Below are 26,396 nucleotides of genomic sequence, written 5' to 3'. Positions count from 1 at the left end.
GTGTTCCCCACAGGTTTTACCTTTGCATTTGTTTGTAATATTTTGTGTCTAATAACTAGGGTTGGGGCGTTCGGCGTTCGTAGATCGACTGGTAGAGACTGTATTTCAAAGATGGCTTCTGCCTGTATACGCGAAGTTCACTGTATGTTTAAAATATCTTCTTATTAAACTGTCTGTACACTTACAAAGTTCTCAATGCTTCGGTTTGAAGGTAGGGACCCTCATTATGCTACCGTGTTAGTGTGGGTCTATTTTCAGCCTTGTTAGTGGTATTAACAAGCTATTTTTATTTGTCATTACACTATGCCCAATATACTAGCGTTATACTAGCTTTATAGGCTAAACTGTTTTTAGAGATAAAACTATTTACATTCGATAATCATGAAAACAAATCTCAGATAACGGTTGACTAGGTAACAATGTGTAATTAGACCAAAGGTTCATTTTGCGCCGGAGTTCTCCTTTAAGCACCGGAACCGTTTAAAAAATACCGAGTAGGTACTGGTATCGGATAAAACCCAACCGATACCCAACCCTACTAATAACATTCTGTAATGGGATTCATTGGAGTGAGTGAGACTAACCTGCCAGGCTTCTAACTGCTGAGACAGGTTGAGTTTCTGCTGTATCGCATCCAACAGCTGACTGTTCAAAGACATGATGTCTATCTTACACTTCGCCAGCTCCATCTCCACGGCTTTCTTCCTGTAACAGGGAAGACAAGCAACAAAAGAGTCTCTGAACCGCATCTCAGGTTAATGTTGTGATTGGCAGAATGGTGTCCCGGGGCACAGGCTGCCAAAACATGGTGGCCTGAAAAGTTTTTGGTTCATTTGTCAACTGCTGGTCATTTGATTTCAGGAATTAGTCTCATCTGTTGGACAAAATTGTGAAAAAGAATTGCGCTTCATTGAATTCAATGTGCACTTGTAGTGTGCTTCATATATTTAAAAAAACTTTACTTGCAGATAATACAATATTAATGAAATAAAAGACCACTTATGTTTGCTTAGAGTACTTTTAATGACTATGATTCTTACACTCAAATTAAAAGATTAACTTAAAAGTACATTTGAAATCATTACAAGTCGTGCTTTAAAGTACAAGCATGTTGATGTGTTGATGAACATACTAAAGCACTTTATTCTTTTAAATATTTGATTTTACATTTAAAGTTATAATCTATTCTTAACTGCAACTTCATCATTGTGAATGTGTATTTACAAATATGCAGTAGTCCACATTTGAAGTGAATCATAAAATTTCATCAAAGTTGTCCTGAGGCAAGATTGGGTATTGTTCAAAATTCATGTATAACTTTGATGAAAGGTTTTGATCCACTTCAAATGTTGACTACTGTATTTAAATGCATGTATTACACGTTTCAATAGAAATGCCATTAAAATACATTTTAGTTTAACATAAATACATTCGGCAGTACACTTTAACTCCTACTGAAGTGGTTCAAAAAAAGCAGCTATTTGCATTGATTTAATATAAAAAATGTATACTATAATTCATTTTCATTTAATTGCAATTGACATGCAATTAAGTGTAAAAAACATTCAGTTCACACTTATGTATACTCTTTAAAGTATAATCTTTGCTAGCCTAGCCTACTCTTTTTAAAAGTATGCTAAAGTGTCCTTCCTTACAGGCTGAAGTTTAAAATTAAGCAAAAACCACTGATTTGCAGGAAGTCTTTAAACATGTACGTGTGTGTCAGTCATACTTACTTGGTAATGGCTTCATCTCTGTCTCGTATAGCACTCTGTAACTGCTCGCTGGGTTCGTGGACTTCTGCCATCGCTCTCAACCTATCGTTCTCTTCTCGTGAAGAAGAAACTTCCACCGAGAGCAGCGCCACCTGCAGGATCCGAAGAAGAACCAGAGGACAGATGAATGGATGAGCTCAGGTATTTATATAAGGCCTGGTCCCACACACCAAATAATGTCCGATTGCAAAATTGATGCTATGTTCAATACGGCTCCAGATTTTGAGGGGAATCGTGGTTTTGGCCAGCCCGAACCCCGCCCACAACATTTTTTGGTCGGGAAGTTCGGTCTGGACTCGATCCATTGAGGAGTAATTATGATCGGTTCAGAATTAGTCGGGCCAATCAAATTGCCAGTGCGGGCTTTATACGATGATGGACAGATGATCTGCAGTTACGTAATCATCACGTTATCAAAGAGCGCTTGGGTTGAACTGGTTTCCCTCACAGATGACTGCCGCTGGAGAACTGAGATGTAGAGATTCCACTATCGCGTCTGTTGTAAAAGAAATCGACAGCGCATTCATTTTAAAAGACGAACAGAGAACTGCAATCAAGGCATTTGTCGAGCGGAAAGATGTTTGCCGTCCTTCCTACGGGATTCAGCAAAAGTTTATTTTATCAGCTGGCTCCGATGGTCACTAAGAAGACGGGACGCAATGAAGACCCTGTGGTCGTTGTGGTTTCTCCTTTGGTCGCACTCATGGAGGACCAAGTAAAAGAAGCAACACTCATTACTTTACTACTTCTTCCAGCGTGCGTGCAGTTGAGTTCTGTTGACAACTATGCGTAGCTCAACATACGTCACTTACTGCGTTGCTCTGATTGGTTGTAGGTCTATCCAATTGAGTGCAGAGTGTTTTTTTTTCCTGGTTCGGTTAAAGGGTTAGTTCATCCAAAAATGAAAACTTCTGTCAGTAATTACTCTCCCTCATGTTGTTCAACCCTGTAAGACTTTCGTTCATCTTCGGAACACAAATTAAGATATTTTTGATTAAATCTGAGAGCTGGATCACTCCTCCATAGGCTTCTTATGGGGGTCGAAACTGGCCGGCCCAAAAGTTATTAAAGACATTGTTAAAATAGTCCGAGTGACTACAGTGGCTCAACCTTAAGTTTATCAAGCGACGAGAATACTTTTTGTGCGCAAAAAAACAAACAAAAATAACGACTTTATTCAACTATTCATTTCCTTCTCTGTGGGCCTCGAGTGAGTTCACGTAGTGTAACAGCGCAGCGCTTCTGTGTTGTTGAATAAAGTCGTTATTTTTGTTTGTTTTTTGCGCACAGAAAGTATCCTCGTCGCTTGATAAACTTAAGGTTGAGCCACTGTAGTCACTCGGACTATTTTAACGATGTCTTTTATAACTTTTCTGGGCCGGCCAGTTTCGATCCCTTAAGAAGCCTATGGAGGAGTGATCCAGCTCTCAGATTTAATCAAAAATATCTTAATTTGTGTTCTGAAGATGAACGAAAGTCTTACGGGGTTGAACAACATGAGGGAGAGTAATTACTGACAGAGTTTTCATTTTTGGATGAACTATCCCTTTAAGACACGCCTCATAATCAAAGCCCAATGGAGCATCAGACTCACATTCTGACTAGAATATGAGTATGACGAAGTCAGGCTAGGTTTTGGCTGCTTGATATCAAAATTCCACTTTTTATTTACAGCGTAAGTGTGTATGTGTGTGTGTGTGTACCTGATTATGGAGCTGTAGCGCCTCCTCCTGGCTGTTGTGTGTTTTTTCCTGCTCCTGTTCAAAAAGTTCTCTGAGTTCTCGCAGCTCCTCGCTCAATTTACGAACCTGCTCTTCTAGAACCTCCTCATCACTGCGCCGTGAACCCTAAACACATGCAAAACACGTTGAATAATGTGAATTTGACTACATAACACTTTCAGATTTGGATGTGATGATTGTTACCGTAGATTCATTGCCGTCCAGCAGGTTTTGTGTGAGTCTGCGCAGCTCCAGAAGATTAGCGGGCAAACTACCCACGGGGACGTCTTTTGCCGACAACGTCTCCGAAGACTCATCCATGGAGGAGTCTGTGGATAAGGCGGAGTCTGTGATGTCACTTCCTCTGAGCTGTGAGCAGATGGACCGCACCTGACAGTAAGCCTCCCACAGCTGCAGCCGGAGCTAAAGGGATGGAAAGAGTGTTTGTGATTGCACTTTTTAAAGATCATTTTATAGAAATTTGTTCATGCCAAAAAGCTATTTTAGTTTTGTGAAATATTTAAGAGCTGAGCATATCTAGAAAAATGTATATTCGCTATAGACTACTACATGCATTCCATGAATTTTTCAAATGTTATCAATTCGATTACTCCTCCAGGACTGGTCATTTAAAATTCCCTGAAATTGGTTTTCCAGGAGTGAGTCTTCAGTGAAAGGAGACCAATCCTGGTATTTATATGCAAGGTATTTATATGTTTGTTTGTTTGTTTTTCATTTTAAGAAAATATTAAAACATACAGTGTTTGGCATTGTTTTTTCAGTATTTTTAAACATACAGGATTTTTTATGTTTTTGAAAGAAGTCATTCTTCAGAAATTATTCTAATATGATGATTTACTGCTCAAGAAACATTTCTGATTATTATCATCAATGTAGAAAACTGCTTCATAATTTTGTGGAAACATGCATTTTTTCCAGGATTAGAATAGAATAGAAAGTTCAAAAGAACAGCATTTATTTGAAATAGAAAACTTTTTTTTAACATTATAAAATATCTTTACTGTCACTTCTGGAAAAAAATTAAAGCATCTTTACTGATTAGAAGTATGTATTATTTTTTGTTTTTTGTATTATTTTTTGTTACTGACCACAAACTTTTGAACTGTAGTGTACATGATTCCTGTCATTTCCTAATTTCCTGACCAGTGATTTGTGATTAAAATAGTATAAATAATGTGCTAGCCTGGGAAAACCCAGACAACTTCCGGCAAATTTAGATTTGCTCTGAAAGTTAGTCTGGCAAAGAGCTCATTCAAGCCCATTTCCAATCCGTCGAAATCGAGGCACCAATCAGAAGCGTTGGGGCGGGCTTTACACGATGACGACAGCGCTGGGATTTTGAAGCAGATTTTGTAGCCTACATTACAAAGATGGATGTCGCCGTCGAACATCACTCGTTCCAATCAGCTATCGCGTCTGTTTTAAGCGATTTGAACGTTTCCTTTTAGTTAAAAACCGAGCAAAGAACAACACTCGGAGATGTTTCTCCGCCGCTCTGCATACGTCATCTCCTTCATCGCTCTGATTGGGTTTAGGTCTATCCGCGACGTCCGTTGGTGACGCCCCTCTGGAAATGATTTGTCATGACACTTTGCCAGACCATAACTCACTTACAACTGAGAATGCTCTGGTTTTAACCAGGCTAAGACGGCCTAGCAGCGTGAATAAAATCGCGCTGCGGAAAGGCAGTATGGGGAAACCCAGGCTACTTGTTTTGTAGAGTTACCCAAAATATACAGCATTACAATCTCTAACGCACTGAGTGAAAGTACCGGCGCTGAAAGTAAAGCGTGTGTGTCCGCTGTGTGCTGCACCTGCTCTCTCTCCTGCTCCAGCTCCTCCTGCTCCATGCTCTGCTCGATCTCACAGAGAAGACTGTGTGGGTTCGGACTGAAGCCCTGGAGACTGTGTTCCTCCGTCAGCTCCTCCACACGAGCGCTCAGATTCCTGTGGGACACGCGCACCTCCTGCAGCTCCAGCTGGCTCTGCCGCAGCTGTACCAACACACGGGGGAGTCAGTCACACACACACACACACCTGAGGGAGTTTACCGGCCGGTGCTAAACACAGGCTGGTGGCCGAGGGGTGTTTAGTTTAGTTAACTCTGAACAAGCTTTCTTTATACATCATCTGTCATTGTGTAAATACTCGTATTTGTCACCTATGATTCATTCATTCCACTACCGGACGTGTCTGATAATAGAAATAAATCAGTGTTTTTAATGTAGTGATTCATCTCTCAATGTTATGCTCTATTTTAGACCAATGATATGACTGGAGCCGAACATTACTTTAAGCCCATTTTTAAAAAGCACTATACATTTATTTAGAGGTAAATCTTTTTATTGAAGCGATTAAAGAACAGAGCGTTCAGTAAATCTAAAGCGGACCGTAAGAGCTGAGCTGAGAACTGGAGGCCGTCCAGCAAATAATACAGAGACTCAAACTATCAAACACATGCAAAACAATGAACTACTAAATCTATAATAGCACTGAATTAAATGGAACGAGAAAAAGAATGAATATCTCAGTTTGGTCCGCAGCTTTTGTCTGCTGAGTTTTCAATGATTTCCTTTCATTCAGATTTCATTTCAGGTGCAGATCAATCAGAACAAACTGCTCATCTTAATATAATGCATGAATGGACAAAACCTGTCGAGATGTACAGTGCCAGTCCAAATGAACTGTACGATTTAAAGAGAAAATTAAAAGATTATATTTTGCTGCAAGAAAAATAAAGGCTGTTTTAGGACCATTACATTTTTTTTGCATTATTGCATTATTTTTAATAATTAAATAAGACGCACTGCAATCTTTTCACTTTTTTTATGGCCAGAAATTCTAAGCATACTAATATAGCATTCAAATATATGTTGTAAACAGTGTGGCTTCATGAAATATATTTTTTATATTTAAAATATATTTCACTTAAACCTTCAAATAGCAAAATATATTCCAAAATGTACTTTAAGGGGCAAGAAAATACATTTCTAAATATTGTGGGAAAATTCAGTTTATATATACTGTATATATATATTTTTTCCTGACAATTTAAATATATTTAGATTGACAGATTGATATAAAAATGGCTCAAAAATATATAAGATACCTGTAAATATATTTCAAAATATTTCAAAAAAATTTAATGCATCAGATGCATTTTTTCCCCACATGGTTTTGCAGTAAAAATATATAAACAACGCAAGGTACATTTGAAGAAACTGTTTTTTTTTTCAGAGAAAATAATATATATTTATATTATAACCAATTATGTTTTACTTTTGTAGTGTTTTTTATTTTTATTTATTTATATTCATATTAAATATATATATCTTTTTTACCCCTATTCTCTTCATGTTTGAATTTTTATTTATTTATGGGATTTATGACTTATTAGTTTGCCAGTCCAATCATATGCAGTTTTGCTTCTCATGTTGAAAACCCTGATGAAGAAGATGTTTGTTTTCCGTGTAACAGCCGCTCACCTGCAAGTCCTTCTCGTGACACTGTTTCTCCAGCACCAGCGTTCGCTCTCTCAGCTCGTCCACCGTGTTCTGCATCTGCTCGTTCTCCTCCAGCATGGCGTTCACACGTCGCTCCAGTTCCTGCTTACGCTCCGACAACATCTGTATCTGCCCAACGAGAGCGGGAAACACACCAGGTTAAACAAAAACATCATCATCAGGATTCATCTGAGCTACTCAGACCAAAACATCTGCAAACTTTAAACATAATGCTTGTCTTAAAGAGTGAAGATCACACTATATCTGAGGCTTTATCAGGTTTTCAAGAATAACCCAAGTGTGGTTTAGTGGGTTAGGTTGGACTCTCGTGTTGTTGGAATGCTGTGTTGCCAGGCTTCATCAGAAGGGAGTCACGGACACCTCCATAGTCAGGAATGTGCGCTTGATAACGGGAATATTTCTGTTCAAAACAGCCCCATGAAAATGCTGTTGCTCAGGAGTTGTGTTTCAAGTATCAATATCGTCTCACTGGTTTCTCCTACACTGGTGCAGAAACAATTTTCACACAATTCACACAACAAGTAACACATTAATTAATTGAAATTGAAATGTATTGACATTGAAAAAAAAGCACACAAAAAATATATATTATCACTGCAAAAAAATGCTTTTCTTAGTATTTTTGTCTTGTCTCCAGTCCAAATATCTAAAAATACTTCAATCAAGATGCAATTACTAGATGAGTGAAATGATGAGATATTGTCTTTAAAAAAAAAAAAATCTAAATTAAGTGAGTTCTGCTTAAATCAAGCAAAATGATCTGCCAGGGGTAAGAAATATTGTTTGTTTTAGGCAAAAAACTCTTAATTCTTTCAGAAAACAAGACATAATATCTTGTCATTTTACTTGTCTAGTAAATGCATCTTTATTTAAGAATTTTTTGATATTTGGACTGGAAACGAGAAAAATACTAAGTAAGAAAAGCATTTTTAAGCATTACATAATTCAGAATCAGTATTTTAGTTTTTATTTTAGTTTGAATTAGCTTTTATTTTTTATATTTTAAGTAATGTGCTTTTGTCATTTTATTATTATTATTTAGTATTGCTAAATAGGTTTAATTTGTTTTGTTTTAGTTTTAGTTTTAGTTAGTTTTCGTTTTAATGTATTTCCACTAAGTAATTTTAGTGCTTCAACTTCAACTTATTTCAGTTCATTGCCAAGCAATATTTCCAATGTTTAGTTTTTCAACTAATATTTATATTTTATTTTATTTCAGCTTTATTTCAATTAACAGAAATGATTAAATAGTTTCAGCCAACAATAATAACCCTGATGTGATTCTAATGAGAATTATCATTGAGAATTTGAAAAGGAGAATGTGTTTAATTGTCTTGAAAATAAGGACTTAATCTGACTGGTCCTAAAATAGGTTTCATTTACTTTAGGCTAAATATAATGTCTTGTTTGTTTGTTTTATGGTGAAATGTGACCTAGACAAGGTAGGTCCCTAGGAAAGTACCTCAAAAAAGAGTCCGTGTGTGTGTGTGTGTGTGTGTGTGTGTGTGTGTGTGTGTGTGTGTGTGTGTGTGTGTGTGTGTGTGTGTGTGTGTGTGTGTGTGTGTGTGTGTGTGTGTGTGTGTGTGTGTGTGTGTGTGTGTGTGTGTGTGTGTGTGTGTGTGTGCAGCACATGAAACGAACATGAGCAGAAGTTTTGGTGTCTCTCCCTCATGTTATGACCTAGATCTGCTAACCTATTTCAGCAGCAGCACTGAGGGATTCTGTGTGATTAACCGTACGCCACACCTGGACATTTAATGCATACTTCTGCTTATCTTCAAACTAATTTGAAATCAGCCGAACTAGACAGTGACACTGGTGTATTTATGTCCTGGTCGGCCCAGAAGCGTCATGGATTGGAACAGACGCCCATTTCTCACTGTCTGGCACTGGCGGTATTTTCGGGAACACCCAGACATTGCAGCATTAGCTCTTAAATAGAACAGAAGTTTTCCTCGCTCGAGTACACACACTTCACATGGGAGAATTGCTACTAAAGAGCCTTTAGTATAGCTTTAGTGAACTGACAGGTGATCCATGCTTTCATGTTGTTTACACCCAATTCTGACCCGACCATCTAAATGTTGCAGCAGAAATCCAGACTCATCAGAAATTCATGTGAATTGTAGCCTCAGTTTTCTGTTCTCAGCTGACAGGAGTGTCACCGGTGTGTTTCTTCTGCTGCTGGAGCTCTTCTGCTTCAAGGTTTGGAGTGTTGACTGTTCAGAGATGCTCTTCTGCTTCAAGGTTTGGTGTGTTGTGTGTTCAGAGATGCTCTTCTGCTTCAAGGTTTGGTGTGTTGTGTGTTCAGAGATACTCTTCTGCTTCAAGGTTTGGTGTGTTGTGTGTTCAGAGATGCTCTTCTGCTTCAAGGTTTGGAGTGTTGTGTGTTCAGAGATACTCTTCTGCTTCAAGGTTTGGTGTGTTGTGTGTTCAGAGATGCTCTTCTGCTTCAAGGTTTGGAGTGTTGTGTGTTCAGAAATACTCTTCTGCTTCAAGGTTTGGTGTGTTGTGTGTTCAGAGATGCTCTTCTGCTTCAAGGTTTGGTGTGTTGTGTGTTCAGAGATGCTCTTCTGCTTCAAGGTTTGGAGTGTTGTGTGTTCAGAGATACTCTTCTGCTTCAAGGTTTGGTGTGTTGTGTGTTCAGAGATGCTCTTCTGCTTCAAGGTTTGGAGTGTTGTGTGTTCAGAGATACTCTTCTGCTTCAAGGTTTGGTGTGTTGTGTGTTCAGAGATGCTCTTCTGCTTCAAGGTTTGGTGTGTTGTGTGTTCAGAGATACTCTTCTGCTTCCAGGTTTGGTGTGTTGTGTGTTCAGAGATGCTCTTCTGCATCAAGGTTTGGTGTGTTGTGTGTTCAGAGATGCTCTTCTGCTTGAAGGTTTGGTGTGTTGAGTGTTCAGAGATGCTCTTCTGCTTCAAGGTTTGGTGTGTTGTGTGTTCAGAGATGCTCTTCTGCTTCAAGGTTTGGTGTGTTGTGTGTTCAGAGATGCTCTTCTGCTTGAAGGTTTGGTGTGTTGCGTGTTCAGAGATGCTCTTCTGCTTCAAGGTTTGGTGTGTTGTGTGTTCAGAGATGCTCTTCTGCTTTAGGGTTTGGTGTGTTGTGTGTTCAGAGATGCTCTTCTGCTTCCAGGTTTGGTGTGTTGTGTGTTCAGAGATGCTCTTCTGCTTCAAGGTTTGGTGTGTTGTGTGTTCAGAGATGCTCTTCTGCTTTAGGGTTTGGTGTGTTGTGTGTTCAGAGATGCTCTTCTGCTTCAAGGTTTGGTGTGTTGTGTGTTCAGAGATGCTCTTCTGCTTCAAGGTTTGGTGTGTTGTGTGTTCAGAGATGCTCTTCTGCTTCAAGGTTTGGTGTGTTGTGTGTTCAGAGATGCTCTTCTGCTTCAAGGTTTGGTGTGTTGTGTGTTCAGAGATGCTCTTTTGCTTCAAGGTTTGGTGTGTTGAGTGTTCAGAGATGCTCTTCTGCTTCCAGGTGTGTTTCTTCTGCTGCTGGAGCTCTTCTGCTTCAAGGTTTGGTGTGTTGTGTGTTCAGAGATGCTCTTCTGCTTCAAGGTTTGGTGTGTTGTGTGTTCAGAGATGCTCTTCTGCTTCCAGGTTTGGTGTGTTGTGTGTTCAGAGATGCTCTTCTGCTTCCAGGTTTGGTGTGTTGTGTGTTCAGAGATGCTCTTCTGCTTCAAGGTTTGGTGTGTTGTGTGTTCAGAGATGCTCTTCTGCTTTAGGGTTTGGTGTGTTGTGTGTTCAGAGATGCTCTTCTGCTTCCAGGTTTGGTGTGTTGTGTGTTCAGAGATGCTCTTCTGCTTCCAGGTTTGGTGTGTTGTGTGTTCAGAGATGCTCTTCTGCTTTAGGGTTTGGTGTGTTGTGTGTTCAGAGATGCTCTTCTGCTTCCAGGTTTGGTGTGTTGTGTGTTCAGAGATGCTCTTCTGCTTCAAGGTTTGGTGTGTTGTGTGTTCAGAGATGCTCTTCTGCTTTAGGGTTTGGTGTGTTGTGTGTTCAGAGATGCTCTTCTGCTTCAAGGTTTGGTGTGTTGTGTGTTCAGAGATGCTCTTCTGCTTCAAGGTTTGGTGTGTTGTGTGTTCAGAGATGCTCTTCTGCTTTAGGGTTTGGTGTGTTGAGTGTTCAGAGATGCTCTTCTGCTTCAAGGTTTGGTGTGTTGTGTGTTCAGAGATGCTCTTCTGCTTCAAGGTTTGGTGTGTTGTGTGTTCAGAGATGCTCTTCTGCTTCAAGGTTTGGTGTGTTGTGTGTTCAGAGATGCTATTCTGCTTCCAGGTTTGGTGTGTTGTGTGTTCAGAGATACTCTTCTGCTTCAAGGTTTGGTGTGTTGTGTGTTCAGAGATGCTCTTCTGCTTCAAGGTTTGGTGTGTTGTGTGTTCAGAGGTGCTCTTCTGCTTCAAGGTTTGCTGTGTTGTGTGTTCAGAGATGCTCTTCTGCTTCAAGGTTTGGTGTGTTGTGTGTTCAGAGATGCTCTTCTGCTTCAAGGTTTGGTGTGTTGTGTGTTCAGAGATGCTATTCTGCTTCCAGGTTTGGTGTGTTGTGTGTTCAGAGATACTCTTCTGCTTCAAGGTTTGGTGTGTTGTGTGTTCAGAGATGCTCTTCTGCTTCAAGGTTTGGTGTGGTGCTCTTCTGCTTCAAGGTTTGGTGTGTTGTGTGTTCAGAGATGCTCTTCTGCTTCAAGGTTTGGTGTGTTGTGTGTTCAGAGATGCTCTTCTGCTTCAAGGTTTGGTGTGTTTTGTGTTCAGAGATGCTCTTCTGCTTCAAGGTTTGGTGTGTTGTGTGTTCAGAGATGCTCTTCTGCTTCAAGGTTTGGTGTGTTGTGTGTTCAGAGATGCTCTTCTGCTTCAAGGTTTGGTGTGTTGTGTGTTCAGAGATACTCTTCTGCTTCAAGGTTTGGTGTGTTGTGTGTTCAGAGATGCTCTTCTGCTTCAAGGTTTGGTGTGTTGTGTGTTCAGAGATGCTATTCTGCTTCAAGGTTTGGTGTGTTGTGTGTTCAGAGATGCTCTTCTGCTTCAAGGTTTGGTGTGTTGAGTGTTCAGAGATGCTCTTCTGCTTCAAGGTTTGGTGTGTTGTGTGTTCAGAGATGCTCTTCTGCTTCAAGGTTTGGTGTGTTGTGTGTTCAGAGATGCTCTTCTGCTTCAAGGTTTGGTGTATTGACTGTTCAGAGATGCTCTTCTGCTTCCAGGTTTGGTGTGTTGTGTGTTCAGAGATGCTCTTCTGCTTCAAGGTTTGCTGTGTTGTGTGTTCAGAGATGCTCTTCTGCTTCAAGGTTTGGTGTGTTGTGTGTTCAGAGATGCTCTTCTGCTTCAAGGTTTGGTGTGTTGTGTGTTCAGAGATGCTCTTCTGCTTCAATGTTTGGTGTATTGACTGTTCAGAGATGCTCTTCTGCTTCCAGGTTTGGTGTGTTGTGTGTTCAGAGATGCTCTTCTGCTTCAAGGTTTGCTGTGTTGTGTGTTCAGAGATGCTCTTCTGCTTCAAGGTTTGGTGTGTTGTGTGTTCAGAGATGCTCTTCTGCTTCAAGGTTTGGTGTGTTGTGTGTTCAGAGATGCTCTTCTGCTTCAAGGTTTGGTGTGTTGTGTGTTCAGAGATGCTCTTCTGCTTCAAGGTTTGGTGTGTTGTGTGTTCAGAGATGCTCTTCTGCTTCAAGGTTTGGTGTGTTGTGTGTTCAGAGATGCTCTTCTGCTTCAAGGTTTGGTGTGTTGTGTGTTCAGAGATGCTATTCTGCTTCCAGGTTTGGTGTGTTGTGTGTTCAGAGATGCTCTTCTGCTTCAAGGTTTGGTGTGTTGTGTGTTCAGAGATGCTCTTCTGCTTCAAGGTTTGGTGTGTTGTGTGTTCAGAGATGCTATTCTGCTTCAAGGTTTGGTGTGTTGTGTGTTCAGAGATGCTCTTCTGCTTCAAGGTTTGGTGTGGTGCTCTTCTGCTTCAAGGTTTGGTGTGTTGTGTGTTCAGAGATGCTCTTCTGCTTCAAGGTTTGGTGTGTTGTGTGTTCAGAGATGCTCTTCTGCTTCAAGGTTTGGTGTGTTTTGTGTTCAGAGATGCTCTTCTGCTTCAAGGTTTGGTGTGTTGTGTGTTCAGAGATGCTCTTCTGCTTCAAGGTTTGGTGTGTTGTGTGTTCAGAGATGCTCTTCTGCTTCAAGGTTTGGTGTGTTGTGTGTTCAGAGATACTCTTCTGCTTCAAGGTTTGGTGTGTTGTGTGTTCAGAGATGCTATTCTGCTTCAAGGTTTGGTGTGTTGTGTGTTCAGAGATGCTCTTCTGCTTCAAGGTTTGGTGTGTTGTGTGTTCAGAGATGCTATTCTGCTTCAAGGTTTGGTGTGTTGTGTGTTCAGAGATGCTCTTCTGCTTCAAGGTTTGGTGTGTTGAGTGTTCAGAGATGCTCTTCTGCTTCAAGGTTTGGTGTGTTGTGTGTTCAGAGATGCTCTTCTGCTTCAAGGTTTGGTGTGTTGTGTGTTCAGAGATGCTCTTCTGCTTCAAGGTTTGGTGTATTGACTGTTCAGAGATGCTCTTCTGCTTCCAGGTTTGGTGTGTTGTGTGTTCAGAGATGCTCTTCTGCTTCAAGGTTTGCTGTGTTGTGTGTTCAGAGATGCTCTTCTGCTTCAAGGTTTGGTGTGTTGTGTGTTCAGAGATGCTCTTCTGCTTCAAGGTTTGGTGTGTTGTGTGTTCAGAGATGCTCTTCTGCTTCAATGTTTGGTGTATTGACTGTTCAGAGATGCTCTTCTGCTTCCAGGTTTGGTGTGTTGTGTGTTCAGAGATGCTCTTCTGCTTCAAGGTTTGCTGTGTTGTGTGTTCAGAGATGCTCTTCTGCTTCAAGGTTTGGTGTGTTGTGTGTTCAGAGATGCTCTTCTGCTTCAAGGTTTGGTGTGTTGTGTGTTCAGAGATGCTCTTCTGCTTCAAGGTTTGGTGTGTTGTGTGTTCAGAGATGCTCTTCTGCTTCAAGGTTTGGTGTGTTGTGTGTTCAGAGGTGCTCTTCTGCTTCAAGGTTTGCTGTGTTGTGTGTTCAGAGATAGTCTTCTGCTTCAAGGTTTGGTGTGTTGTGTGTTCAGAGATGCTCTTCTGCTTCAAGGTTTGGTGTGTTGTGTGTTCAGAGATGCTCTTCTGCTTCAAGGTTTGGTGTGTTGTGTGTTCAGAGATGCTATTCTGCTTCCAGGTTTGGTGTGTTGTGTGTTCAGAGATACTCTTCTGCTTCAAGGTTTGGTGTGTTGTGTGTTCAGAGATGCTCTTCTGCTTCAAGGTTTGGTGTGTTGTGTGTTCAGAGATGCTATTCTGCTTCAAGGTTTGGTGTGTTGTGTGTTCAGAGATGCTCTTCTGCTTCAAGGTTTGGTGTGTTGTGTGTTCAGAGATGCTCTTCTGCTTCCAGGTTTGGTGTGTTGTGTGTTCAGAGATGCTATTCTGCTTCAAGGTTTGGTGTGTTGTGTGTTCAGAGATGCTCTTCTGCTTCCAGGTTTGGTGTGTTGTGTGTTCAGAGATACTCTTCTGCTTCAAGGTTTGGTGTGTTGTGTGTTCAGAGATGCTCTTCTGCTTCAAGGTTTGGTGTGTTGTGTGTTCAGAGATGCTCTTCTGCTTCCAGGTTTGGTGTGTTGTGTGTTCATAGATACTCTTCTGCTTCAAGGTTTGGTGTGTTGTGTGTTCAGAGATGCTCTTCTGCTTCAAGGTTTGGTGTGTTGTGTGTTCAGAGATGCTCTTCTGCTTCAAGGTTTGGTGTGTTGAGTGTTCAGAGATGCTCTTCTGCTTCAAGGTTTGGTGTGTTGTGTGTTCAGAGATGCGCTTCTGCTTCAAGGTTTGGTGTATTGACTGTTCAGAGATGCTCTTCTGCTTCCAGGTTTGGTGTGTTGTGTGTTCAGAGATGCTCTTCTGCTTCCAGGTTTGCTGTGTTGTGTGTTCAGAGATGCTCTTCTGCTTCAAGGTTTGGTGTGTTGTGTGTTCAGAGATGCTCGTCTGCTTCAAGGTTTGGTGTGTTGTGTGTTCAGAGATGCTCTTTTGCTTCAAGGTTTGGTGTGTTGTGTGTTCAGAGATGCTATTCTGCTTCAAGGTTTGGTGTGTTGTGTGTTCAGAGATGCTCTTCTGCTTCCAGGTTTGGTGTGTTGTGTGTTCAGAGATGCTCTTCTGCTTCAAGGTTTGGTGTGTTGTGTGTTCAGAGATACTCTTCTGCTTCAAGGTTTGGTGTGTTGTGTGTTCAGAGATGCTCTTCTGCTTCCAGGTTTGGTGTGTTGTGTGTTCAGAGATGCTATTCTGCTTCAAGGTTTGGTGTGTTGTGTGTTCAGAGATGCTCTTCTGCTTCAAGGTTTGGTGTGTTGTGTGTTCAGAGATGCTCTTCTGCTTCAAGGTTTGGTGTGTTGTGTGTTCAGAGATGCTCTTCTGCTTCAAGGTTTGGTGTGTTGTGTGTTCAGAGATGCTCTTCTGCTTCCAGGTTTGGTGTGTTGAGTGTTCAGAGATGCTCTTTAAGGTTTGGTGTGTTGTGTGTTCAGAGATGCTCTTCTGCTTCAAGGTTTGGTGTGTTGTGTGTTCAGAGATGCTCTTCTGCTTCAAGGTTTGGTGTGTTGTGTGTTCAGAGATGCTCTTCTGCTTCAAGGTTTGGTGTGTTGTGTGTTCAGAGATGCTCTTCTGCTTCAAGGTTTGGTGTGTTGTGTGTTCAGAGATGCTCTTCTGCTTCAAGGTTTGGTGTGTTGTGTGTTCAGAGATGCTCTTCTGCTTCAAGGTTTGGTGTGTTGTGTGTTCAGAGATGCTCTTCTGCTTCAAGGTTTGGTGTGTTGTGTGTTCAGAGATGCTCTTCTGCTTCAAGGTTTGGTGTGTTGTGTGTTCAGAGATGCTCTTCTGCTTTAAGGTTTGGTGTGTTGTGTGTTCAGAGATGCTCTTCTACTTCAAGGTTTGGTGTGTTGTGTGTTCAGAGATGCTCTTCTGCATCAAGGTTTGGTGTGTTGTGTGTTCAGAGATGCTCTTCTGCTTCAAGGTTTGCTGTGTTGTGTGTTCAGAGATGCTCTTCTGCATCAAGGTTTGGTGTGTTGTGTGTTCAGAGATGCTCTTCTGCTTCAAGGTTTGCTGTGTTGTGTGTTCAGAGATGCTCTTCTGCTTCCAGGTTTGGTGTGTTGTGTGTTCAGAGATGCTATTCTGCTTCAAGGTTTGGTGTGTTGTGTGTTCAGAGATGCTCTTCTGCTTCAAGGTTTGGTGTGTTGACTGTTCAGAGATGCTCTTCTGCTTCCAGGTTTGGTGTGTTGAGTGTTCAGAGATGGTCTTTAAGGTTTGGTGTGTTGTGTGTTCAGAGATGCTCTTTAAGGTTTGGTGTGTTGTGTGTTCAGAGATGCTCTTCTGCTTCAAGGTTTGGTGTGTTGTGTGTTCAGAGATGCTCTTTAAGGTTTGGTGTGTTGTGTGTTCAGAGATGCTCTTCTGCTTCAAGGTTTGGTGTGTTGTGTGTTCAGAGATGCTCTTCTGCTTCCAGGTTTGGTGTGTTGTGTGTTCAGAGATGCTCTTTAAGGTTTGGTGTGTTGTGTGTTCAGAGATGCTCTTTAAGGTTTGGTGTGTTGAGTGTTCAGAGATGCTCTTCTGCTTCAAGGTTTGGTGTGTTGTGTGTTCAGAGATGCTCTTCTGCTTCCAGGTTTGGTGTGTTGTGTGTTCAGAGATGCTCTTCTGCTTCAAGGTTTGGTGTGTTGTGTGTTCAGAGATGCTCTTCTGCTTCAAGGTTTGGTGTGTTGAGTGTTCAGAGATGCTCTTCTACTTCAAGGTTTGGTGTGTTGTGTGTTCAGAGATGCTCTTCTGCTTCAAGGTTTGGTGTGTTGTGTGTTCAGAGATGCTCTTCTGCTTCAAGGTTTGGTGTGTTGACTGTTCAGAGATGCTCTTCTACTTCAAGGTTTGGTGTGTTGTGTGTTCAGAGATGTTCTTCTGCTTCAAGGTTTGGTGTGTTGTGTGTTCAGAGATGCTCTTCTGCTTCAAGGTTTGGTGTGTTGTGTGTTCAGAGATGCTCTTCTGCTTCAAGGTTTGGTGTGGTGTGTGTTCAGAGATGCTCTTCTGCTTCAAGGTTTGGTGTGTTGAGTGTTCAGAGATGCTCTTCTGCTTCAAGGTTTGGTGTGTTGTGTGTTCAGAGATGCTATTCTGCTTCAAGGTTTGGTGTGTTGTGTGTTCAGAGATGCTCTTCTGCTTCAAGGTTTGGTGTGTTGTGTGTTCAGAGATGCTATTCTGCTTCAAGGTTTGGTGTGTTGTGTGTTCAGAGATGCTCTTCTGCTTCAAGGTTTGGTGTGTTGAGTGTTCAGAGATGCTCTTCTGCTTCAAGGTTTGGTGTGTTGTGTGTTCAGAGATGCTCTTCTGCTTCAAGGTTTGGTGTGTTGTGTGTTCAGAGATGCTCTTCTGCTTCAAGGTTTGGTGTATTGACTGTTCAGAGATGCTCTTCTGCTTCCAGGTTTGGTGTGTTGTGTGTTCAGAGATGCTCTTCTGCTTCAAGGTTTGCTGTGTTGTGTGTTCAGAGATGCTCTTCTGCTTCAAGGTTTGGTGTGTTGTGTGTTCAGAGATGCTCTTCTGCTTCAAGGTTTGGTGTGTTGTGTGTTCAGAGATGCTCTTCTGCTTCAATGTTTGGTGTATTGACTGTTCAGAGATGCTCTTCTGCTTCCAGGTTTGGTGTGTTGTGTGTTCAGAGATGCTCTTCTGCTTCAAGGTTTGCTGTGTTGTGTGTTCAGAGATGCTCTTCTGCTTCAAGGTTTGGTGTGTTGTGTGTTCAGAGATGCTCTTCTGCTTCAAGGTTTGGTGTGTTGTGTGTTCAGAGATGCTCTTCTGCTTCAAGGTTTGGTGTGTTGTGTGTTCAGAGATGCTCTTCTGCTTCAAGGTTTGGTGTGTTGTGTGTTCAGAGATGCTCTTCTGCTTCAAGGTTTGCTGTGTTGTGTGTTCAGAGATGCTCTTCTGCTTCAAGGTTTGGTGTGTTGTGTGTTCAGAGATGCTCTTCTGCTTCAAGGTTTGGTGTGTTGTGTGTTCAGAGATGCTCTTCTGCTTCAAGGTTTGGTGTGTTGTGTGTTCAGAGATGCTCTTCTGCTTCAAGGTTTGCTGTGTTGTGTGTTCAGAGATAGTCTTCTGCTTCAAGGTTTGGTGTGTTGTGTGTTCAGAGATGCTCTTCTGCTTCAAGGTTTGGTGTGTTGTGTGTTCAGAGATGCTCTTCTGCTTCAAGGTTTGGTGTGTTGTGTGTTCAGAGATGCTATTCTGCTTCCAGGTTTGGTGTGTTGTGTGTTCAGAGATACTCTTCTGCTTCAAGGTTTGGTGTGTTGTGTGTTCAGAGATGCTCTTCTGCTTCAAGGTTTGGTGTGTTGTGTGTTCAGAGATGCTATTCTGCTTCAAGGTTTGGTGTGTTGTGTGTTCAGAGATGCTCTTCTGCTTCAAGGTTTGGTGTGTTGTGTGTTCAGAGATGCTCTTCTGCTTCCAGGTTTGGTGTGTTGTGTGTTCAGAGATGCTATTCTGCTTCAAGGTTTGGTGTGTTGTGTGTTCAGAGATGCTCTTCTGCTTCCAGGTTTGGTGTGTTGTGTGTTCAGAGATACTCTTCTGCTTCAAGGTTTGGTGTGTTGTGTGTTCAGAGATGCTCTTCTGCTTCAAGGTTTGGTGTGTTGTGTGTTCAGAGATGCTCTTCTGCTTCCAGGTTTGGTGTGTTGTGTGTTCAGAGATACTCTTCTGCTTCAAGGTTTGGTGTGTTGTGTGTTCAGAGATGCTCTTCTGCTTCAAGGTTTGGTGTGTTGTGTGTTCAGAGATGCTCTTCTGCTTCAAGGTTTGGTGTGTTGAGTGTTCAGAGATGCTCTTCTGCTTCAAGGTTTGGTGTGTTGTGTGTTCAGAGATGCGCTTCTGCTTCAAGGTTTGGTGTATTGACTGTTCAGAGATGCTCTTCTGCTTCCAGGTTTGGTGTGTTGTGTGTTCAGAGATGCTCTTCTGCTTCCAGGTTTGCTGTGTTGTGTGTTCAGAGATGCTCTTCTGCTTCAAGGTTTGGTGTGTTGTGTGTTCAGAGATGCTCGTCTGCTTCAAGGTTTGGTGTGTTGTGTGTTCAGAGATGCTCTTTTGCTTCAAGGTTTGGTGTGTTGTGTGTTCAGAGATGCTATTCTGCTTCAAGGTTTGGTGTGTTGTGTGTTCAGAGATGCTCTTCTGCTTCCAGGTTTGGTGTGTTGTGTGTTCAGAGATGCTCTTCTGCTTCAAGGTTTGGTGTGTTGTGTGTTCAGAGATACTCTTCTGCTTCAAGGTTTGGTGTGTTGTGTGTTCAGAGATGCTCTTCTGCTTCCAGGTTTGGTGTGTTGTGTGTTCAGAGATGCTATTCTGCTTCAAGGTTTGGTGTGTTGTGTGTTCAGAGATGCTCTTCTGCTTCAAGGTTTGGTGTGTTGTGTGTTCAGAGATGCTCTTCTGCTTCAAGGTTTGGTGTGTTGTGTGTTCAGAGATGCTCTTCTGCTTCAAGGTTTGGTGTGTTGTGTGTTCAGAGATGCTCTTCTGCTTCCAGGTTTGGTGTGTTGAGTGTTCAGAGATGCTCTTTAAGGTTTGGTGTGTTGTGTGTTCAGAGATGCTCTTCTGCTTCAAGGTTTGGTGTGTTGTGTGTTCAGAGATGCTCTTCTGCTTCAAGGTTTGGTGTGTTGTGTGTTCAGAGATGCTCTTCTGCTTCAAGGTTTGGTGTGTTGTGTGTTCAGAGATGCTCTTCTGCTTCAAGGTTTGGTGTGTTGTGTGTTCAGAGATGCTCTTCTGCTTCAAGGTTTGGTGTGTTGTGTGTTCAGAGATGCTCTTCTGCTTCAAGGTTTGGTGTGTTGTGTGTTCAGAGATGCTCTTCTGCTTCAAGGTTTGGTGTGTTGTGTGTTCAGAGATGCTCTTCTGCTTCAAGGTTTGGTGTGTTGTGTGTTCAGAGATGCTCTTCTGCTTTAAGGTTTGGTGTGTTGTGTGTTCAGAGATGCTCTTCTACTTCAAGGTTTGGTGTGTTGTGTGTTCAGAGATGCTCTTCTGCATCAAGGTTTGGTGTGTTGTGTGTTCAGAGATGCTCTTCTGCTTCAAGGTTTGCTGTGTTGTGTGTTCAGAGATGCTCTTCTGCATCAAGGTTTGGTGTGTTGTGTGTTCAGAGATGCTCTTCTGCTTCAAGGTTTGCTGTGTTGTGTGTTCAGAGATGCTCTTCTGCTTCCAGGTTTGGTGTGTTGTGTGTTCAGAGATGCTATTCTGCTTCAAGGTTTGGTGTGTTGTGTGTTCAGAGATGCTCTTCTGCTTCAAGGTTTGGTGTGTTGACTGTTCAGAGATGCTCTTCTGCTTCCAGGTTTGGTGTGTTGAGTGTTCAGAGATGGTCTTTAAGGTTTGGTGTGTTGTGTGTTCAGAGATGCTCTTTAAGGTTTGGTGTGTTGTGTGTTCAGAGATGCTCTTCTGCTTCAAGGTTTGGTGTGTTGTGTGTTCAGAGATGCTCTTTAAGGTTTGGTGTGTTGTGTGTTCAGAGATGCTCTTCTGCTTCAAGGTTTGGTGTGTTGTGTGTTCAGAGATGCTCTTCTGCTTCCAGGTTTGGTGTGTTGTGTGTTCAGAGATGCTCTTTAAGGTTTGGTGTGTTGTGTGTTCAGAGATGCTCTTTAAGGTTTGGTGTGTTGAGTGTTCAGAGATGCTCTTCTGCTTCAAGGTTTGGTGTGTTGTGTGTTCAGAGATGCTCTTCTGCTTCCAGGTTTGGTGTGTTGTGTGTTCAGAGATGCTCTTCTGCTTCAAGGTTTGGTGTGTTGTGTGTTCAGAGATGCTCTTCTGCTTCAAGGTTTGGTGTGTTGAGTGTTCAGAGATGCTCTTCTACTTCAAGGTTTGGTGTGTTGTGTGTTCAGAGATGCTCTTCTGCTTCAAGGTTTGGTGTGTTGTGTGTTCAGAGATGCTCTTCTGCTTCAAGGTTTGGTGTGTTGACTGTTCAGAGATGCTCTTCTACTTCAAGGTTTGGTGTGTTGTGTGTTCAGAGATGTTCTTCTGCTTCAAGGTTTGGTGTGTTGTGTGTTCAGAGATGCTCTTCTGCTTCAAGGTTTGGTGTGTTGTGTGTTCAGAGATGCTCTTCTGCTTCAAGGTTTGGTGTGGTGTGTGTTCAGAGATGCTCTTCTGCTTCAAGGTTTGGTGTGTTGAGTGTTCAGAGATGCTCTTCTGCTTCAAGGTTTGGTGTGTTGTGTGTTCAGAGATGCTCTTCTGCTTCAAGGTTTGGTGTGTTGTGTGTTCAGAGATGCTCTTCTGCTTCAAGGTTTGGTGTGTTGACTGTTCAGAGATGCTCTTCTGCATCCAGGTTTGGTGTGTTGTGTGTTCAGAGATGTTCTTCTGCTTCAAGGTTTGGTGTGTTGTGTGTTCAGAGATACTCTTCTGCTTCAAGGTTTTGTGTGTTGTGTGTTCAGAGATGCTCTTCTGCTTCAAGGTTTGGTGTGTTATGTGTTCAGAGATGCTCTTCTGCTTCAAGGTTTGGTGTGTTGAGTGTTCAGAGATGCTCTTCTGCTTCCAGGTTTGGTGTGTTGTGTGTTCAGAGATGCTCTTCTGCTTCAAGGTTTGGTGTGTTGAGTGTTCAGAGATGCTCTTCTGCTTCAAGGTTTGGTGTGTTGTGTGTTCAGAGATGCTCTTTTCCTTCAAGGTTTGGTGTGTTGTGTGTTCAGAGATGCTCTTCTGCAGACCTCGGTTGTATCGAGTGTTTATCTGAGTTACTGTTGTCTTTCTATAAGCTGAACCAGTCTGGCCATTCTCCTCTGACCTCTGGCATCAACAAGGCATTTTATCCCACAGAACTGAAGCTCACTGGATATTTCCTCTTTTTCTGACAATTCTCAGGAAACCCTAGAGATGGTTGTGTGTGAAAATCCCAGTAGATTAGCAGTCTCTGAAAACTGAGACCAGCTCATCTGACTCCAACAACCACGACACGTTCAAAGATGCTCAGTTTGAACTTCAGCAGATTGTCTTGATCATGTCTACATCTACATTGAGTTGCTGCAGTGCGATTGGCTGATTAGATATTTGTGTTAACGAGCAGTTGAACAGGTGACCTAATAAAGTGGCCTTGTTCTCATTCACTAATTCATCTCTGCTTCTTTATACTGTATGTTGTCTCTGTAGTGATCAGAGAGAGAGAGAGTTAAACTGATCCTGTAAATCAGCTCTGGTCTGACGGACAGCACATCCCTGTATCGACCACTAATCATGGGCTAATTACCCTCCGCGAGTAACACTTCATCTCGGTACTGTGTAGATCTCTATATTCTGAATAAACTGTGGTGGAACCATAAATCAGTGATGAATCAGATGCTATTATTATGGTACTTTGATATACAGTGGGGTCCAAATTTTTCAATTTTTTGCATTTTTTTGTAACACTTTTTTTTTCTTTTTTTTTTCTTTTTTTTCCAAAGTTTCACATTTAATTCAATGTGTTGCTTGTCGTTTCTTTGTAATTATTTGTAAAATTTATTAGCAATTTCTAAGTGAAAATTGTTTCAAAGTAAATCCTATACCAAATTTTTAAACCCTTTATATCTGATCAAAATGTAGTTGAAAATAATTGAAGAGACAACATGGTTTACACATGCATACAAAACCAGACATGCATTAGATGTGGATGTACCGGTATGTATGAAGAGTGTTTTTCTGCCCTCTTTCAGCGTTTTTTTTTTTTTTTCTTCTCCTAGACATTGAGAAGGATAGAAGAAGGTTTCTTGCTCCAGAATAGTTTAGTTTTTTATGATCGTTTTCGTTCCTCTCTCTGACTCTTAATCAGACTGGTTTTGCTACCGTACCTTTAAGACTTCTCTACATAAATTATGTTTGTTATTATTGGTTAAACTACTTTATATTGTTGATCATCAGGTTGGTCCAAGTTGCTACTTGCTGAATGATGAATAGGTGCTGATATGTAAATTGAGCTTCCTTTGTCTATTGGCTTCCTTTCTGTGAGCTTCCTTTCTGTCTATTGTCTACATGCACTCAAAAATATTTATGCCTTATTTTAAGATTAATATATTTTCGTAACTTGCAGCTTAACTACCATAGTACGATGCATTGTTAAAGAAATCAACTAGCAATAGTCACGACTGTTTTCTGAAACCGTATTGTGCACAAATTTGTCGTTCAACCACGTTAGTTAATGATGTCATGCAGGTGGTGGAGTAAAAACTTCTTTTAATTCTAATTCATCGTTAGTTCTTAAAGGGGTGGTTGATTATGATTTTACTTTTCTAACTTTAGTCAGTATGTAATGTTGCTGTCTGAGCATAAACAACATCTGCAAAGTTACAATGCTCAAAGTTCAAAGCAAAGGGATATAATTGATTTTAAAGAAATGGCTTTTTAAGGACTACAACAAACGGCTGGTAGGAACTACACAACATTCCTCCTGGGTTAGTGACATCACCAACCCTAGAATTTACATAAACCCCGCCCCCTGGAACGCGATTTATAGATTATCAAGCCAGAATATGCTAATTAATGACTAGAAGATAACTACACATCAGCTACAAATTCATCAACTAACCAATTAGAAATGTCCTGTTGCTTCTACATGTTGTCACTTCTTGAGTCTCTCTATCACTGACTCCGTTGACATCATCTGACTGCGGTTTGGCTAAAAGTTTTTCAGTGCATGTCATTGTGAGGTAAAAGGACACAAGCTGTTGTAGCTCCGCCCCCTGCACCGGGAGCTGCAGCTCATTTGCATTTAAAGGAACAGACACAAAACGGTGCGTTTTTGCTCCCCCTCAAAAGTGACAACTTTAACATGCTATATAAAAATATCTGTGGGGTTTTTTGAGCTAAAACTTCACATACACACTCTGGGGACATCAGAGATTTATTTTACATCTTGTGAAAGGGCATTATACCATCCCTTTAATGATGCCAATCTCATTCTGTAATTATTGATTACATAATAAGAAACTACCTCAGTCGGAAATTTGATATTACTTACTGATTAGTTAAGCTTGTTTCCATATTAGTTATTAGTAGTAGCTGAAGTGTTAATATAGTACTACTCATTAGTCCTGCATTACTTCCTGCATAGTAACATATTCATATTAATGATGGACCATTATGCTATGCTAACTGGCTAATGATGCTTTTGGGAAACACCTGGATGAATGTTTCCACTGAGCTTGTCGCAATGCATTTTGGTATCGCCACACAAATTGTAAATGGCTATCTTGTTAGGGAGATCGCTATAGGTTTTGAAACAGAGCTAATCTACAGATCCACATTTTTCCGCTTAATACAGTTTCCTCAGTTCAGAGTTGAACAAAGCTTGATTTGAGATAGTTGTTCTGAATAGACCAGAATCCATTGATGACGGCCTGTGAAACTCAAGCTGGCATTGTTTGTCCTGCGCTGTCACATCAGCGACTCCAGGAGCCAATTACATGGCCATCTTTCATTGATGAGTTAGCAAGAAGACTGACATTACAAAGCAATCAGGATATGATCCAGCAGGGTTTTGCATCGCACATTGAGACCACATCACAGAACACACACATCCAGAATGAACATGCAGAAAAGAGGAAGCGGTTTATGAGCACTTACTTCAAGCCCTTGCTGTTTAGTGCGTGATACAAATAATCATTTGAGGAAGGAAAACAGAGGAAAGCAGATTTTGAAATATATCATGGTGTCATGAGTCTCTGTAAATAAATAAGATCCGGATCCCATAATGCCTCACCTCGGCCTGTAGGGTCTCGAGGCGCATCATGTGCTGGTTAGTGGAGATGCTTTTCTCTTTGAAATCATCCCGTAAAGAATGAACCTGAGTAGACAACTGTTTCTCCACCTCGGCGGCCTGTGGACACAAACACAGAAACTCCTGTTAGCCTCCCATAGATGTCTAGTAGTCTATATAGGTTACTTGTACTGTGTATACTGTGAATAGTATATAAATTGCCTGTATGAACGGATTACCAGGACATTTGCCAAAATGTGCAGTACACAACCACTGGATGAATTTGGAGTAGCACTTTGTATTAAACTTTGCAGCCAGTGTGTGAGATACTGTATCCCACAATGCAATGCACTTGACTCTTTATTTCCAGGGGCTTTTTACATTTTTTATTAGGCACTGGGATGATTATGTGAATTAAATGACCCATCATACCACTGATCAGCTCTACCAATCTTGGATGTCTTTTGCAGTAATAAACAAACACTGTTAAGTTGTTTTGATTGATACTGTGAAGCAGCTTTGATACAATCTGAAAAGCACTATATAAATATATTTGACTTGACTTTACTTGATTATGATCAGTTTTGTGTCACTGGATTTAACTTTTTAAAGATTTTTCTAATTTCCTAATTTTATTATTATTATTATAGGTTTACAAGGTAGCCTACTTGAACTACTACGAGCCACTGGATTTAACAAATTGTTTATTTCATTTATATTTTGATATTTTAACAAAATCTGGTTTACAAAGTACCCGGCTGCATAATACGACAATATTGATCATTTTTAGCAATTAATTTAAACTACTTTATTTATCATTATTATTTTTTACTTACTTACTTACTTAATTTATTTTTACAAAGCTTACAAGGCACTGGGCTGATACTATGACTGACTTTGAGCCACTGTATTTAACAATTTGTTTATTTTATTTTATTATTATTTTGTTGTTGTTTTACAAAATCCGGTTTACAAGACATCCAGCTGATACTGTGGGTGTTTTTGAGCCAGTGGATTAGCTAAAGTTTGCCAGGTGAATGGCATTAAGTTATTCAGAGGTCTGTTTGAAGAAATTAGTTGCATGTTAAATAGATATTGCAGGAGAGTTGCATGTTAAATAGATATTGAGTTACAGGAATTAAGAGTTGATTTTTAACCTTCTTATTATCTTCATAATGTTTAGCACACGCTTTCTTAACAGTATAAGCCTGCTAACGTTATATTTTTTTCATACAGAAATGTATTAAAAGAAAAACAAAGCCTGTTGCTGCCCTAATAATCTATGAGCATGAGTCATATCATATTACTGAGAAACCCCACCTACACACACACACGCCCCCCCCCCCCACACACACACTCATTGATCACACTTGGCATTTGTAGCAGCTGTAGCAGATTCCAGCAGAGATGCCTGTGTGTGGATTGGACGTCTGCGATCAGGCCACTGCAGCGGTGAAACACTCATTACCGTCAGCAAGACTGCAGTCGCTAAACTGACTCACATCATCTGTGACTGTCACCACGGCAACCCACGAGTCCCGGCTACATACAAACACAACAATGACACTCACGACCGTATGAACTTTGCTGCTGCAATATCTCTCACTGAATACGTTTTTATCAGGAATTCTATCCGATTATTAGCCTGGTCCCACCAGACTCTCGTACATTTCATTTGTGCACATAGAGTCTGGCATCGCTCCATTGACAAGCGGTAACTTCCTTGTAGGCGGGCACGGTCACCGTGATTTTGCCAAGTAAG

At 41.2% G+C, this 26,396-nt stretch overlaps 1 protein-coding gene across 2 annotated transcripts in view; it reads right to left on the bottom strand.

The window, feature by feature from the left end:
- Positions 1–26,396, bottom strand: part of bicdl1 (BICD family like cargo adaptor 1) — a 50,196-nt gene that overhangs the window by 6,392 nt on the left and 17,408 nt on the right. For both annotated transcript variants that reach the window (XR_008807817.1, XM_056259393.1), the window contains exons 3-9: positions 24,638–24,754; positions 7,003–7,149; positions 5,332–5,511; positions 3,701–3,919; positions 3,479–3,622; positions 1,737–1,867; positions 585–705 (exon numbers count right to left, since the gene is read on the bottom strand). Coding sequence is in view for 1 of the 2 variants with exons in the window: in XM_056259393.1 (XP_056115368.1) it covers positions 585–705; positions 1,737–1,867; positions 3,479–3,622; positions 3,701–3,919; positions 5,332–5,511; positions 7,003–7,149; positions 24,638–24,754 (1,059 nt within the window). In the remaining variant the exon portion in view is untranslated. The remainder of the gene's footprint in view (positions 1–584; positions 706–1,736; positions 1,868–3,478; positions 3,623–3,700; positions 3,920–5,331; positions 5,512–7,002; positions 7,150–24,637; positions 24,755–26,396) is intronic.

Source organism: Rhinichthys klamathensis, unplaced genomic scaffold (assembly GCF_029890125.1).
Source record: "Rhinichthys klamathensis goyatoka isolate OS25496 unplaced genomic scaffold, OSU_Roscu_1.1 h1tg000167l_1, whole genome shotgun sequence".
Classification (NCBI taxonomy): Eukaryota; Metazoa; Chordata; class Actinopteri; order Cypriniformes; family Leuciscidae; genus Rhinichthys; species Rhinichthys klamathensis.
Note: the sequence above shows the minus strand (reverse complement) of the source record. Positions and strands in the feature narration are given on the sequence as shown.